This window comes from Merops nubicus, unplaced genomic scaffold (assembly GCF_000691845.1).
Source record: "Merops nubicus isolate BGI_N331 unplaced genomic scaffold, ASM69184v1 scaffold6102, whole genome shotgun sequence".
Classification (NCBI taxonomy): domain Eukaryota; kingdom Metazoa; phylum Chordata; class Aves; order Coraciiformes; family Meropidae; genus Merops; species Merops nubicus.
The window spans coordinates 898-18,399 of NW_008592743.1; the positions used below are offsets into that span (position 1 = coordinate 898).

General features: G+C 40.2%; 2 protein-coding genes across 2 annotated transcripts in view; one reads left to right on the forward strand and one right to left on the reverse strand.

Moving 5' to 3' along the window:
- Window positions 1–230: 230 nt before the first annotated feature.
- CASP6 (caspase 6, apoptosis-related cysteine peptidase) lies at window positions 231–7,460 on the forward strand (the record flags this gene model as incomplete). The annotated part of the gene is made up of 7 exons (XM_008935229.1): window positions 231–272; window positions 1,023–1,065; window positions 3,092–3,238; window positions 3,685–3,761; window positions 4,208–4,383; window positions 6,453–6,609; window positions 7,222–7,460. Coding segments are annotated over 7 exons (881 nt in total), but the record flags the coding sequence as incomplete, so codon positions are not given.
- Window positions 7,461–9,203: 1,743 nt separating this feature from the next.
- The window catches only part of CCDC109B (coiled-coil domain containing 109B), an 8,792-nt gene continuing 493 nt past the window's right edge, over window positions 9,204–17,502 (reverse strand). Inside the window, exons 3-8 of the mRNA XM_008935230.1 lie at window positions 17,440–17,491; window positions 13,115–13,219; window positions 12,740–12,900; window positions 11,714–11,917; window positions 10,240–10,356; window positions 9,204–9,281 (exon numbers count right to left, since the gene is read on the reverse strand). Of these exons, the coding sequence (XP_008933478.1) occupies window positions 9,204–9,281; window positions 10,240–10,356; window positions 11,714–11,917; window positions 12,740–12,900; window positions 13,115–13,219; window positions 17,440–17,491 (717 nt within the window). The remainder of the gene's footprint in view (window positions 9,282–10,239; window positions 10,357–11,713; window positions 11,918–12,739; window positions 12,901–13,114; window positions 13,220–17,439; window positions 17,492–17,502) is intronic.

Consider the following 17,502-nt stretch of genomic DNA (forward strand, 5'->3'; position numbering starts at 1 on the left):
CCAAGACTCTCCTGTGCTATAGTGTTCAACGTAAAAGCTTCTAAAGTCAGCTCTAGATTTCTGCAACTTTATTCTAATGCCTTTATGAACTCCGCTTCTCTATCAACATGCAGGTACGCTATTTTTGCAAAAGGCTGCAATCAGATGTGGAAAACAGATGCGAAAAGGTAATATACAAAGTAGTTTGTAAAATGTATGTATATGTGACCTGTCTTCCCTTATAATTGCAGACCACAGCCAGCTGGATAGCAGACCTCCATTAACTACCACAGGTACAGTATAGTATACAATGTTCATAATGTGGTAGTCAGTCTTTACCTGTAGTAGTAGGAGCTGTGATTTTATAGCCCACTGAGATGTTTAAGCAAAAGGAATAAATGTTTTGGCCTAACCATCCCCAAGTCTTTGGTTCTGCACCCTCCCAAGGTGTGCATGTTCCCTGTTGCTCCCACAGTTACCTTTACGTGCGCTCTGTTAGTGGAGATACCTCTTCTTCTGCTAAACTGTATAGGCAAAAGTATAAGTCTTGCATCTTCTCAGTTGTCATTAGCTATATGTGCTGTTAACACTACCTACTATGACACATATGCTGCATCCAGCCTCAAAAGAGAATGCTGGGCTTTGCATTAGCAGCATTACTGAAATAAACACCAGTGTATTTCTACATTATGTAAAATCATAGCTATTAGGAGACTGTTTAAATAAATACAGCCAGCTAATTAATTATATAAACCCATGATCTCTGAAAATGCCTATATAGATACACATATATAAAACATACGCATGTCTTAACCACCTAAAATTCAGGCTGTTGGAGTCAGAACTTTACAAAGAGCCTCCAAAAGCTGTGGGTGCAGACGAATACTAATGAGGCTGTTTAACTGCATGCCTACTTACCTGATGTGTGAATGAGCTTTTAGTTCACATTAACAATTAAGCTTTAAGGCTGGATGCCCAAGTTTGAGTTGTTTCTTTTTAATGAATGATATAGTGCCTCAATCACTTTTTGATCTCTCTAACAGATGGAAACCAGAACATGTCAGAAGTAGATGCACTTGATACAAGGTAAAATTCTGATGTCTGGGCCAGAGAGATGGCCCATGGCACTAAGGTCAGTGCGGGGTTTTCTGATTTTTAAGAATGTGACTGGATTATTCAACTCAACTCCACCCACTTACAGAACATGTTTCTAGTTTTAGCCACACCAGATGTTGAACCACCCTTCTTATCGTGAAGGTATGTAGAAGGGACTCTTAGGAGTGGACTCCTTTTATGTTGGGCATTGTGCAGAGACACTGACAAAAATGCCACCACCATCTAAGGAACAATTAGGCAGGCTAAGTGATAGAATGTAGCACAGGAATATATTCCTCTAGAAGGAGAGTAAAGGGACCACAGGATAGTGTTCACATGAACTTTTCTCATTTTGCCTTACAACGCCATCCAGCCCTGGAACAGGTAAACTACCTGCCTGATAACTTCCTTTGCCTCCACCCACTGGGTGAATACAGCTGAGCAAAGGAGGAACTATTTAGGGAACCATCCTTTAATGGTCATTCACAGGATCCAGGGACCTAACCAGCCTTACATCCAGCTGAATCCTAAAGAAGATAAATTGCCAAAATCCAAATAAACTCTGGCACTAGTACAGGTGAAATATTATTCACAATTACAGGGCTAAAGTTTGCAGTCTTTGCATTTAATCATGTTAAGTACTGCAGCTGGGTGAGAGTGTGATGAAGCATGCCACTTAAGTTTTCTTACTGGTTATCCAGCTGACATCGTAGAAATGCCTAGACTTTGGACAGTCATCTGGAATTCCTGTTCCCTGTTTGAATTCTGATGCAGATGTTACAAAAAGATATTTTATTAAGGTGCTGTTCATAATAAAGTGGAGAAGCAGAAATAGTTTATGGATAAATTTTGCCATTTTGCAGTGAAACAAAAGCATTTTATTGATGAAACCACCATCTTTAAGCAACATTGGCAGGAACATATTCTAAGCAACTTCTCTCACCAGTGGCACAAAACTGAACATTCCATAGTGGGGGAAATAAACCCAAACAGTAACATGCCAAAAATGACAGCTTTGACTAGAGCCAGTCCTGGGGCAGCTTGACTTGGACTATCATTCTGTGCACCTATAACCCTGCCCTTGTCTATTGCCAAGGCCGTTGCCAGAAGCACTTTGGGCTCTGTTTTCTGCACCATTACCTCTGTGTAGAAAAGCAGTAAGATTGTCTTCTTGTCTCTCAAAGTACAGCCATGCCAACACTTGGAAACAACCTCTTGCTTACCAAGTGTACAGTCTGCAGCATGCTATCACAGACTTCTATGTGGAGTTTTGCTCATAAAACAACACAATTGCTGAATGCTACTTCAGACACACAGGTGCCTCATACTTTTGTAGCCATGATAATGTCCTCTGCTTAGAAGCTGGGTAGGTCATTTGTTCTGTCCTTCAGCACAACACTTCCATCAGCTTTAGGATTTTGTTGGCTGCTTGCTAAAAACTTAGATGAACAGTTGTGTTGTCATGGCTTTCATTTTGTTAGGGCAGATGATCCAAATTTGTTCTCCTTTTGGAAGACACAGCGTGCATACCACCTCATCACCAGTTTATAGTCTGTTGCTTATGATACAGCACTTGGTTTAGTTACAGGAACTTGAAGTAAATCTCAGAGCTACACTAAGTGTATATGCACTATCCAATTATATTAAAATAATGTTTAAATAAACACACAAACAATTGGAGCCAAGCCTGAAGTGCACTGTTAGATGTAATGAGACAGCCTCCTGACAAGAGAAAATACAAATACATTGTGGAGAAGCTGTTCAACCCACCCAACAGAGCCGAGGGTACACCCAACATTCGCTTTTACTGACTTGCTCAACATGCCCAAGTTTTTCAGAAAGACCTGGAAACTTAGGCTCTTCCTAAAATATTGCAGCATTTTGAGATCTTGTCTTCTGAAATTTGGCCCTCTAAGTCTCTAGTCAATTAAAAAATCTCAGCTAGCAGGAATACAAGAAGGGAATTCAATTAGCCATTAACTGATTTGTCAAAAATGTTTTCCATCTCTGCCAACAGACAAACATTTGATCCTGCAGTGCAATACAAAATGAACCACCAGAGAAGAGGAATTGCATTAATCTTCAATCATGAGCATTTTTTTTGGCATTTAAGGCTGCCAGACAGACGTGGGACTTTTGCAGACAGAAACAATCTCAAACACAGGTAAGAAACTTAACCAAGTTAAGTTCATCTCTACTAAAACTTAAAAAGCTAAACTTCAGAAATAAAGTAAAATAAGTAGTTACCAAAATCTTATGTTTAAGTATGGGAAAAAAAGATTTTGCAGACATGAGCACCTATGCAAACTTGGCAAAGAAAGCTGTAATAAAATTGCTTCAAGGCACATTCCTCTAAGTCACAGAAACTGCTGGCATGAGTCCTGTGATTTCAGTTAGTCCAGAGCTCCCTTAGGACAAACTCCTTGGACCAACTTTAGGTATTACACCTGCACTTGATACTGGTTTGAGTTCAAAATCAACTTCAGTAGTTTCTTTCATAATTAATAAATAATACATAAACATGAAAATTCATTCACTCACATTGAGTTGGTAGCAACTGACATAATTTGAACAAGATTTTTTACTAATACTGATGTGTTTTAACAACAGCTTGACAGACCTTGGATTTGAAGTCAGACATTTTGATGACCTGAAAGCAGAAGATGTGCTGCAGGAAATTTATAAAGGTAGGAATGTATTGATTATGTCTAACTATTTGTAGCAGAATTTCCAGATACCTTTTCTTCCATTTTCTTTGTTCATCTAACTTAATGTCAGTGTTGTGCACAAAGAAGTTGTTTACTATTAGAAAGAATTAAGGGTTAGACTTCAGATTATTTTGCTGCAACATAAGTGAAGCTTCTGTGGAGAGAACTAATAAAGTTGATAAGAACTGAAAGGAAGTACCTGTGGCTAAAGGAAGTTAATAACCACCTTCTTTTTACTTTTAGTGGCTCTTACCTTCACCCATGTTGAATCATTGCACCTTCAAATCTCTGCAGTATTAAACTATCTGAAAATAAGATTCATTTGCAAAAGGACTGGAGATTAAATTATGTAATACAAACATACCATGTTTTTTTAAAACTGAAGATCACTGTTCTGTTGTCCAAACACCACTTGACTATTTCAGCCTCTACAGATGACCACAGTAATGCTGACTGCTTCGTTTGTGTGTTCCTGAGTCATGGTGAGAATGATCATGTTTATGCATATGATGCCCAAATCAAAATTGAGACAATCACAGACATGTTCAAAGGAGACAAGTGCCAGAGTCTTGTAGGAAAACCCAAGATATTTATCATTCAGGTAAGACATACGTTACTGTTTTCTATTCTGTAAACACTGACCTATGTCTTCTTGTAACACAGAAGTCAGTTTTCCTCAGAGTCTTTCCACAAAGGAAAGTTTTTGCATCTTTAGGAAAGAAGGTATGGAAAACTGTTCCTTAAAAGGCATTTAAGACAAGGACACTTTTTTAAAAAAAAAAAACTTTATGTACACAAGTCTTAATGTTATTATTCTAGGTGTCTTTTATTAAGAAGTAATTCTATGAAGAGCAACCCCAATTAAGCCCGTGTTGAATTGACTGTCAGTGTATATTTAATGGTAGAGAATATAGGATCAGTTTTTTAAGTAAGTTGTGTACAGCCTCAGCTCAGTTCCTACTGTTCACACATCTAGGCTATGCTGTGGAAGGGTATCAAAGTTCCTTACCCACACCGTGCCCTTCCAGGCACGTCCCTTTACTTGATCCTTGCAGAAGCGTTTTTTTTGTGGGGTTTTTGTTTCTTTTCTGTCCACAACCAATACTTGGTATCTCTAGAATTTAAAGAATCAGGTTAAGGGTTTATTGTCTCAGAAACACTGTTTGCGCTAAGTGGTCAAATAAAACCTGCATGTAACCTCAGGTTTCATCCCAGGTTCACGGGGTAACACAAGCTGGAAGGGACCTCAGGAGGCCTCTGGTCCAGCCTCCTGTTCAAAGCCGTCAGTTACGGGGTCAAACCAGGTGACACAGGGCTTTATCCCATCTTTATCCAGATTACAATTAGCAAACTTAAATGAGAAACTGGCCTTCAGCAGATTGTAATTGTAGTAGTTCATAGAGTAATTCTAAGAATTAACTTTGTTTTTTCAGATGAAACTTTCCTTTGGCACAAGACCACTGCAATAATCAGCACATTGTTAACTCATCTTTCATTAAGACTCATTCAGCTTTGATTTTTTTTTAACCAGGTGCCAAAGACAGAAAAATACTTCCATATAATTAGAAGCATTTGTAATATATACTCATGAAAAAGTAAATTAACATAGTAGTCCAGTTCATCAGCTGGGTTCTTTTACAGCACAACTGGCATAGCATTTACCTTTGGAAATCAGAGGAAACAGCAAGGATGGAACTTGATCGCTATAAATGAAAGATTTTCATGCTTCTCTATTTAGTGATAATTTTTATATAATGCTCCTTACCTACTTTGTATCCTTTGAGTATGTTCTTACCTTCTTATCCTCCATGAGTAGCCTTCCTGCAATGCTGACAATACTGGGCTTACTGGCTTCTCACAAAAAAATCCCCACCTTCAACTAACACATTTGAGAGTGAACTAAGAGAGAATGTGAAATAGCACATAATGATGACTCTGCTTCAGAGCATTTGTTCAACACCACCTTTGCCCAAAGGTCCAAGGGTGGTGATTCTTCCTCTCTACTCAGCACTGGTGAGGCTGCGTATGAAATACAGAGTCCAGTTCTGGGTTTCCTAGTACCTGAAAAATAGAGACTTTCAAATACAAAGGGCCACACAGATGATTAAGGGACTGGAGCATCTCTCCTATGAGGAGTGGCTGAGAAAGCTGTCACTGTTCAGCCTGGAGAAGATGGCTTAGGGGAATCTTACCAATGCTGTAAACACCTGTCGGGAGGGAATAAAGCAGAGGAAGCCAGGCTCTTTTCAGTGGTGCCCTGTGACAGCACAAGAGGCAACTGGCACAAATTAAAACACATGAGGACACTTTTTTTACTGTAAGGATGGTCAAATGCTGGAAGAAGTTATACAGAAAGACTGTAGAGTCTCCATCTATGAAGATACTCAAAAGCTGACTGGACACAGTCCTGGGCAACCTGTTTTAGCTGGCAGGGGGGTTGGACTAGGTTAGGTGATCTCAAGAGGTCCCTTCCAATCTCAGAGCTTTCACTGGACTTTGTCACCAATATTTTAACTGACAGAGAAGTAAGTGGGTCTTTATGAAGCCAAACTCCCAATAATGTGGAAGACCTAACTGAACCCAAGTCCCCTCTGGTTAGTGTCAGAAGCATCACCTTCATGGAGGTGAGCTTGGCAGAGGTGAAAGCGTGACGATACCTCTCACCGACAGGCGTGTCGGGGTGATAAACACGACGACCCCGTTGTTGCTCGGGACTCAACAGACAGTGGCAGTGACCCCAATGCCAATGAGACTGAAGTGGATGCAGCTGGCGTCTACACCCTGCCTGCTGGGGCAGACTTCATCATGTGCTACTCTGTGGCACAAGGTGAGTTCCAGTATTTTACATCTGATGCCTGATACTTCACTGTAACAAGCCTGAACATTTCTTCATTACACAGTCAAAGTAATGGGTACAGTTCCAGGTATCTGTTTCACATGTCTGCTGAGTGACATCCCATCTGGAAAGGTCTTGCATGTTAAAAAAAAAAGTGACAATAAACTATCAAGGTTACAGTTAATTTGCCAAGTTGAAACATTGTCATCAGTCTTGCTGCTGAGCACCTGCGGACAGCAAGCATTTCCCCACTCTTCCAGGACTGTAGGATTCTGGTGGCTTATAAATGTCCCTGCACTACACGGCTGTCCTCTCTGGTTGTCCATGTTATCTTGTCCTCAGTCCCATCTGCTCTCTTGTAATGTGCAGATACAATCCTGAGAGCTACCAGTCCCTGAACCACGCTTCTCTGGGCTGAGCACTCTAAGTGATCCTCAAAGCCGTTTCCCATCTAGAATTTTCAGTGGAATCACATAACTGGCAAAGCAAGGTTTACACCATTAGTAAGTCCTTAGGGATGCAGCTAGCAAGCTGCATGAATATTGTTCGGGTGGCATGGCTACTTGCATTTGGAACTAATTTTATGTTCTTGTCCTGTAACAGGTTACTTTTCTCATCGTGAAACCGTAAATGGCTCCTGGTACATCCAAGATCTGTGTGAGGTGCTTAGGAGGCACGGCTCGTCCTTGGAGTTCACAGAACTTCTCACTGTTGTTAACAGGAAAGTAGCTCATCGCAGAGTGGATGTGTGCAGAGACATTAATGCTATAGGAAAAAAACAGATTCCTTGTTTTGCCTCCATGTTAACTAAGAAGTTGTATTTCCATCCCAAATCTAAGTAGATGGTTATTTACAGGGACAACCATGAACTAGTACTCGCTGCAGAAGTGATAAAAGACACCATCTTAGCTCAGGAGACAATATTCTACAGGATTGTTTGCAAAAACTCTGGGATCATACGTTATAATTTGTATACCTAATAGCTTCTACAATCTAAGTGCAATTTTAAAGCTAGTACTACAGCTCTATGCATCTCAGGGAATTGGGGAAAAATTGACTGGTGCAAAACTATGAAGAGGTGCTCAGGTTTTACTGAAATTGGTACTCTAGGTTACTTTTTTTCTTAGATGGCAATCAAGCAAAAACCTTTTAACTTCAGCATGTTTTACAGTTTTCAAAACATTTCAAATGTTGCATTAGATTGGCTTGGCTTGCTCCAAGAGCACAGTTTACAGGCAGTATGTTTTAAATCTGAACAGCAGTATCCACCTGCCAGTTTTTGTGGATATATTGAGCTTTATAGATATTTTTTTAAAATTTTCCCTCAACACTAAAAAGGAACATAATTCCTTGAATACAGTTGTAGCATTACTATAGATACAGGGCTGCTTTTTGCTTGCAAACACATTTGTGGCACACTTAGAGCTTGCTGGTGCTTTGCATCCTTAGGAGAAAAATAAGCAGTAGTGAAATGAGACCACGCACAGCTCATGTACATGTCTAAAGCTAAAGCAAATAATTTCAAGGTTCCAGACTCACTGACAACTGCTGGACATCTCTAGGCAGCTCTGCAAAATACCACTTTTGCAAACCTTTGTCCTTCAGGTCTTGGTGCTGTCTCAGCCTCTTCCTCCCCTTGGCCCCAGAGGAGATGGGCCATACTCTGTCATGGTGTCCATGAAAGTGACAGTGCCTTTGTCACGGCAGGACGTTTCACCACAGGACCGCTCCTACTGCAGCATCAGTAATTTCAACAATACTGACTAGAAGTGAACATTTCTTTTGTTATTTTTTATGTTATTGGTACATATACTTAACACTGGGGGACAATGGAGAACTCAAGCTGAGAAAAGTGTCTTAATCCACTTTTTTTTGGGTATAAAACATTTGATTTACTTGTTCTGCTTTAGTTAAATCTTTCCATATGCTACATTCTGAGATCCTACTATGGCTACTTTTAAGCTTTGTATAAATCATGTGTATTTGAATGTTTTGATAAATTCTTTTGATAAAATGCAACAGTAAAACATGTATGTTTTTACAGTAAATTAGTTTGATTTATCTTACTTTTCTGGCAATATTTACTAAAAAAGAGCTTACTTGTGTTGCAGGTCTAACCTCCACCAGTGGTACTGCACCAACAGAGTCAATGCACAGAGATAGGGAAAAGGAAACAGTTAATTTCAGGAAAACTTACCCTCCATCTATGTCAATGCAAAAGTTAATTATTCTATGAACTACTGCTGTGCTGAAGTACTAAAGAGACAGCCCATGTTCTATAAAACATCTCTGACATTTCAGCAGCAGGCAGAATGCCTCCCTGTTATTAATGAGATTTGACAAATATTTTGAACTTTGCTTCAGCAGCTTCTTAAAAGAAAAAACCAACCAACCAACCAAACAAACCCCCTCAAAAAAACAAAAAACAAGAAACTCACCCATACTGTCAAGTAACCAAATCATTTTTATAGATATTTATTGCAACTTTCAAAACTATAGTGGTCAAAAATATTCCAGTTTCTAGAGAGTAACTAAATGTTCATATCAGCTTTGAAAGGGCAATTCTAAGTATATACAAAGCCAAGTCAGTCCTTGTCACTGATTTCCTGGATGGGAAGCCTCAGGCGCAGAGGTTGGCGCAGACGCCTCAGGGATTCTTCTGCCTGCCAGTGTAAGAAAGAGTCAGAGTTCAGCCTTCTGCAGCCCTCCATTTTCTCCTCCTCTTCCACATGTCCAGTATCTTTCCTCTCTCAGAAAGCATTTGGCTTATACAAGAAGCCAAACTAATCACACGGAGGATGCTGAACATTTACAGACCTGCTCAGGTCATTCAGCCAGTCTCCAGAGAGAGGCATGTGCCCTGCCCATCCACCCACTCACCCACATCCCAAAGTATTAATTTTCCTGAAATTACAAAATTCATAATCAGGCTACTGAAAAAAGCATCAAACTCTAGTCTTAAGTCAAGTGTGGCTCCTGAAATGACAGCCTGAACTATGGGTCTTGAGCTGAAGTTAGGGCTAGTTTCAATTTTTGTTTTACAAGACATTGAACACAGGGCTGGCAAGATGGGATGGGGCGTTAAGAATTTAGAGACCTGCTACACTTTTCCAGGAAGAAAGTGCCTCCTAGGTGCAAACACCACCTTTTCTTTTCAGTTGCCCATATTCTGTAAAGCTAAGCATTTTACCTTAAGAATAAGATTAAGATGTCAAATGCTTAACTCTGCAAGACAGCCTCCTTCCAAGGAAGGGAGATTGTGTCACCACAGCTATGCAACAAACATACTGTCTCCAAAAGCAATGCAGCTTTTTCATTAAAATGGCCAAAAACATAACATATTAGAGTATGCAAAAAATGGGTGTGTAGGGCTGACAAACTGACTGATGTCTTTTACATGAAACTCATTAAGGTCTCCCTTTCTGATGACTTACTGAACTAGTTTGTATGCCAGTGACAAACATTGTGTGGTTATTTGAACAGATGAAATGGGCTGATAAGCAGTATGCTGTTTTCAATAGAAGAAATAAAACTTGAGGTTGATTTTCTGTCAGCTGAGAGTTCACTGAAAAAGTCTTAAGCCAGAGGCTGACTAATTATTTAAGGACTGTATTTAAATACCTCTGCTAGGTCTTCTTTGAGCTTGTTGTATCGTTCCACATTAAAATGCTGGGTTTTGGATTTCCGATAGAAGTAGTGGAGGTACTGTCTGTCTTTAACGTCAGGGTAAATGTAGTCCTGGTGAAGAAAGCAGGGCACATATTTGGGGTTAGCAAGAAAATGGGGTGGTCAGAAGACAGAGGAGTTTTCAACAGAAATCCAGCCTGTTTCAGGAAGATTTATCTAGTTCAACACACTTCTTTTTGTTTTGTTTTGTTTGGTTTGGTTTTGTTACGAGGCTGCATATGAAGTTAAGCCGTTATAGGTCATAAGGGCCTTTTAGATGCACAGTAGCAATCATTTCTATTGCATCTAAAGGAATTTTCACTTGTAATAAAGACATAGCACGACCTTTGTGACTGGAGCCACCTGAGTCAATGGACACCACTTCTGCGGAGTCAGAGGATGTTCAGCTCCTGTTTCTCAAAGCCTTACTTTAAAGCCTCAAGCAATGGTGCCAGCAGCTGTTCGAAAAAGGGAAGCAGTGATCTCTAGCTACTCACATACAAAAATCATGAATGCCTTAGCCCTTCTTAAAAATCAGTGAGGAGCAAAACTCCCATTCAGAGACAAATCTTCATAAAAACAGACACAAATTCCCTTTTCACTGAAGGAACCTGACCGTTGGTGTTATGGAAGGAAGTGCTGTTACTCTTCCACATACCTCCATCACAAAAAGAGTTTTAACATCACAGAAAGTTCAACATCAAGATGTCCACTTTGGCAGTAAAGTACAAAGCTAAAACAGGAAAAGGAAGCACTTTTTGAGGTCTGACAGGATTTCAGGACAAGTCTGTCTTTTGCAGCTCAGTTAAAATCAGGTTATTTTGTTGCTCAGCAAACTTTTTTTTTTCTTCCAAACAATGTCCATTTCCTACTCCATTTCAACTGTGCTAGATTTACCTGCATTCATTCAAAGGCAAGGCAAAGCAGTCATTATACAGAACAAAGCAATGCCCTTTTTCTTCAGGTACTAAATTGGGTATATTTCAATAATGCAACTGCCAGAGCTCCATAAGGTTTGGTACCTTGCACTGTTTATACATCAACTCCAGCAAATAAAACCCACTGCTTGGTGATTTGCTTCTGTAAGGCAGGGTTCACAAACTGGCACAGCACTTCTGGCTGCTCTCCCTCTACAGAATGAGCAAGGTGCCATGTACTATCCAAAGGGATCAACAAAAATTTAAAATGGAAGGAGAGACTTCGTCCATAACTTTTCATCCCCAGGCTGGTCTGCAGTTTACCTGTAGCAGTACCTGGGTTAATACAATGCAACACTTGTATCCAGCCCCATTAGGGGTCAGAGAAGTCCCTGTCTGATGCACAGACAGCAAGGCTGAATTATAGTTTCATCACAGCCTGAACACTGTGATTTTCAGAGACAATATTCCTCCTTCACAGTACTCCAGACATTTTGTAAATGAGTTCTTACCTGTTTAGTAAGTACAAAGTAGGCATAGAAAGCCATGGCACTCCCATAAGTGATGAAGTATGTGACTGGCTCCATGATGTCCCATGAATAGACCCACCACGTGAGCCATGCCAGTGCTCCCCCTTGTGTTGACATCAGAGCTAAGCCAACCCACAGAAGCCTGGAGGTCTTCGCATCTGCACTGTCTGTGATTCTGGCTTTCATCTAAGGAAAAGAAATAGAGGAACCTGTTGAAGCAAACTTGACTGCTCCTCTGATGAGCAGCTCCTCAACTATGTTTTCTCCTTCTGGGCTAAATCCTTTTTCAGGATCTTTTACTGATTCTTCCTGTCAACATACCCTGCTGAGAGAGGAAAGGACTGAAACCCAAGAGCAACCAGATCCACTAGCTGTTGTGCACCAAGAAGTCCTGCTTTTAATCTCCCTTTCCCATTAGTAGGGATCTATGCCTACTGGATTTCCATTTACCATTCCAGGCAGCTCTGGTTAATGCTGGCCCTCACAAAGCAGGTCTGAAGCCAAGGAAAAGTTTGTCCTACTGATCAGGATCTTTCTGGCTACCTCCCCTCATGCTGGGTTAGTTCAGCCTGCCCTAGATCAACATTCATACCTTCCTTTCTTGGATTCTGGCAACCACACAACCTGTCTTGTGGCCTTGGAGATACAGAAAACCATAGCCTAAGCCACAGATGACTTCTACCTCACTATTGTTTGTTTTCCGTAACAGGTATACAGGACTCATGCAGTAACAGGTGACTAAGTGACTTCCAATCCCAACATTGGCCGTGCTGAGGCATGTTCATGACAGCTTTCTCCAGGTGTTGTGGCTTCTACCCAGGGAATGTGCATAGCAGAAGTGAAAAGAACTGAACTGAAAAAAATTATATTTTAATTGGCCTGTGTTTACAGAACAAACAAAACAGACACACCCTAGCAACTCATGCTGATCTTCCTCTATCACAGGACTTAGTCTTGATGAAAGGAAATGCTTTTGAGTTTTAAAAATGTAACCCAACACTTTCCAACCTGTTCAAGAGGCAGCAGCTCTTCTTTCAGATGCTCCAATTTCTGTAGCAGTTCCTTCTCTTTCCTCGTCTGGTGATCTTCTAAATGTAGAGCCACAAACAGTCTGTGAACCAAGGCTTTGATATCTTCCATTTCGGTAGCATGCTCACTACTCAGCTTATCTGAAAAAAAATGTTTGTCATATAAAACATTTAAAGAATCCACCCTTCTTCATTCTTTTGTCAGCTCCAACCCCCAAAACCAAGACCATCCAATGGAAAAAAAAAGAAAAAAAGAGAAGTGTCTTTCTCCAGACAGGTTCCTTTTTTTCAGAGGATTCCCATGTCTACCACCAGATGAAGTAAGATTATCAGAGTTATTAAGCATTGCTTTTACCTTTTACAGGAGGTGACACGCTGTATGCTGTGTTGTTGATAACAAGTTTAAAGTCATTCATCAGTAAGACCTCCATCAAAGTTGTATTTGAGACCTTGCTACCATCTGCAGAAGAAAGAGTTACATTCTAAATAATTTATCTTAAATATCTTAAACATTAGCTGATATCCCTTAAGAAGGTGCTAGAGTTCTGTACAGTTCCCTTCCAAACACCATTAATACTTCTAGTAAATCCAGTAACCAACAACAGTGAGGAGGAACACATGGACACAGAGTATGTGCCTGAATCCTTTCTCTAACAGCATCATTCAGACTTGTCACTACTATGAGCAGACTTGCATTTTTTTGTGTTACAATTATGACTAGAATGGACCCGTTGGGAAGGGGAGGGCAGAAGAAAAGGAAGTCTTACATAAAATAGCAACAAATTGCAACAAAAATCTGCATTTTTGATCCTCCATCCACACTCAGGTTTGTATCTTCACAATGACAACGGGTTTAGGGAAATTAAAAGACCTTCAAACACCTCATTATCAGTTCTATATTTATGCCTTTCCTTAAACAGGCTCTTTAGTCATAAGCAGCAATTCTCGTCAGCAGTGGTGTTCAGATTTTTATTAACGGTACTTGAAACCACTGTTACACTTTCAGTTGTGACTAGGAGTTAAGAAGTAGATAGCTAGACTGCCCCGTACAAAGCAGACTAGGAGACACAGATCCATAAGTCTAAAAAGTCCTTTTTTGCTTTTCTTTTCTATGCAAAAATTTACATGAATGCTGTGCCCTCAGTAACAGAGAACAGACTGAGAAAAAAAAAATCATATTGATTTTCAATGACTTAAAATCAGATACAAAGGGGCAACTGTTATATTTAATCAGGAAAGATGGTTGTTGAAGATTTTATCCTGCTTTTATATCTGTTTCTTCTTTTTCATTCCCACTCTACCATTTTTTCTTTGCCAAAGGCCTTTTTACCCAAAATGCAGTATTCGTGTCTGCCTAGGGCTTAGAAGAGCTTTGCCACTGGTAGATGGGCCACAACTTCAGTATGTGAAAAGGCTCTTATCCGACAGCATGGACACACTGTAGCATTACCTTGGGCATTCTCATCACTATAGATCTTGCAAAACTAGTACTCTGGCAACATTTCTGATTTCTTGGTCCAAAGGAGAAATTGATCCCTTCCTATTTCATGTTCAACACAACAGGGCAGATGTAATCTAAAACCTCTGCTGAAACGTAAAAGATCTGTTTTGTCCCATCTCTGCTTTTTGTTTCCCTTGTTTAAAGGGGCCTGAAGTTTGTAAATAAACTCTTTTCTTTGGTATATTGCTACTCTTCCTGCCTGCTGGCTTTTACATCTCCTCCTCATTTCCCTGTCCACCGCACCTCACTGGAGCTGGGAGGAGAGGCAGCCACAGAGTGCCTGCTCCATGGTACCTGCCTGACCTGGTCTTCATTTCCTATTCATAAGAAGAGGCATCTTCTCCTGCCAAGGGGTTGGCAGTGGTGGAAAACTGCAGCTTTACTCCCAGGATGAATAACATTCAGGCTATGAAGAAATACATGAAGGTTTTTGTACATGGATATTTGTCACAGTGCTACTGCCCCAGCCTCTCCATCTATCCCCATGTGCCCACTACAGAAATGGACCAAGGACAACCCCACACCTGTGATTATTTGTTCACTGGAACTCTGTCCTTGGGCCCCAGCTGCTGAGGCTGAGACTACAGAACTCTGGAGCTAATGCACCAGCTGGCTCCCTGACGCACTCTGTGTGTAGCAAAGCAAAGCTGGAAGGCTATCCTTTTCCATCCAAAATCCAAATGTGCCCATTCACTCTTTTTTTTTTTTTTTCTTAGAGTGTAAGAGAACATCAAAGCTCATTTGCATGTAAATTATTAAGGTGGCATTTATAAAGTGACATTTAAGCAAAAAATGCTTTTCAAAAGAACTGCCAGACAGGCTCTTTGTTCTGGATGTGATACAACACAGATTTATTAATCAACTTTTTATTAGTGGAAAAGTTTAGTGGGAAGGGAGGTGTTTTATTATAGAAAATTTCCCACAGGCTTTCAGCAAAAGGCTACTTTCCTTACTATACCTAAGCGTAAATGTTCAAATGTGGACAAAAGGCCTTTTTCTGTCTACAGAAGTTTTGCGAGACCAAAACTGCATCCACAGAAAATGGGAGTGAGTCATCCTACACGGCCTTAAAACTTGCCATTAAGGCTGGGTTTCATTTAATGGCTAACACAGAAGTGTCTACACTAAATCAAGGTTTCATAATTTTTCTTTAATAATACATGTTTAAATTCAATTCCCAGCACTTGACCAATAGTTTCTCTTCACAGTATCAGTTTCCTAATAAATTAAACATCTAAGATGTTCTCTAACATTACAATTGCCCAGCACCTGAAAAGTACAGAGCAGGAAACTGCTCAACAGTCATTGTTTTAATCAAATTGGACAATGTTTCTATTCCAAAGTCAGGAGTGTCAGGGGGAACAGAAGAGACAAGATGAAAACAGCCCAAATTCCTTTCCACTTTGGAACCTGCTGACTGTCCACGCCACAAATGCCAGACATGTAGGTTTCTCACAGAAATTGTCTTATGCTTCACAAGTGACTTATGCTTGCACTGAAGCAGAATGAGTAGTTAGCTTTTGCTGACGTTCCACAGAAGAAGGGGATTCAGCAGTGAATCACAAATACTTGTCATGGATGTCTCTGCACAGTTTCAGTGCTCGGAGGCTGACTGCCAGGCATGCTCTTTGGCCAGCCCTGCCTCACAGCACAGGTTCTTTCTACTGAAGCTTCCACGTTAAGGGGAAGAGCAGCAGCTGACAGTGACCATTTGTTACAATCACTTCTGAACATATAAGAATCTCTTACAAAACTACCTTTTTCAAGAGAATTTTTTATCTTTGCTGCCTAGCAAATAAAGCATTAAAAAAACCCTTGAAAACAAAGAACAAACAACTCCAGAATTCCTGTGTACACAAAGCTCATGCGCACACTGTGATCCACATAGACCACAAATTCTGTTGCTCTAGAGAACATAAATATATTGCTATATGGGGTATTTTTCTGTTACTAAATATGCTCTCAAAGGCAACTAAAGCAGCTTCTCTTAGATCTGTGGCTTCCTGTTCTTCCAGGATCATCAATTTTTTTCCACTTCCTTTAGAACTCCCTGCAGCCCTCTGCTGTATTAACCAGGAAGAAAGGGAATGTTATGAATGCACTCAGCTATGAGACTTTGGACCAGCTTCCCTTGACCCCATCCTTTCTTCTGTTTATGTGTTACCTGAGGGAAAATAAGTCTTTCTATAGGGATGCAGCTATCCTATTTTTTCTTGTCTTTCATTTTAGAGGGGTGAGAAGGAAAGGAAAGAAATCGATGCTTGAAGTTAGCCAAATTCAAGTACTTATTCTACCAGATTCAGACAAGAAAGCTACATCTCAGTTCTACTGCTTTTGAGATTGAGTCCTCTAGGACCAGGACAGGCATTGCAAGACTTCATAACTGCTGTGGAAAAACTACAAAGCTCTGCCAGAATACAAACCAAGCTGCCTTGGAAATAAAATGGACAACCAGTTTAACTAACTGGCTGTTAGCTTTTATCAACAAGCAGACCAAAGAGAGAAAACACATGAAAATGGTGAGCAGAGCTTAAAATTATCTGAGAACTTGGGACAACGGGATAAAGAGCATGCTAAAAGGAGAAAAGACCACATCAGTACTAACGTATCAGTATAGCTTTAATCCTTTCAACCCAAAGGGCCTCAACTACTGTGTTCCAGCTAATGAATGAAAGCTCCTCAACGTTTCAAAAAGCTGCCCTTTAACATTGCACACATTATCTGGTTGTTTAGCTCTTAGTAAGTTTTCCATATGAGTTCAAGTTTGTAGTAAAGCAAACAGATTCTTCCAGCTCTGGATAACACTGAACAGCTGGCAGCCATCACATTCAAGAGCTTGACTAATTGTCTTTAAGAATAATAATTGAGTAGAAGGATAGAAAAAGTTTTCAAGGAAACAAGAAGAGAGGCACTTATGTAAAGACAGCATCATGAAGAGAAGCTACCTGGAAGTGGTAATAGAGAATGCTACAGGGATATAAGGAAGCATTTTTCATCAGCCTAAGTGGACTCAGATACTAAATTTGAAAAAAGCAGTAAACCCCAGAAATATTCAAGAGCTACCCCAACTGCAACAATGCTCAACCTGCCAGAGGACTGAACTCGTGCTTCAGGAGAGAAGTACAGTCCATTTAAAAAGGAATGTATTCATTTTGAGGAATGACAGAAATGAAAGATACCTGTTGCAAAGACTTCTGCCCTTTCAATTCCTTTATCTTCTCTCTGCAGATCCTGCAGGAATG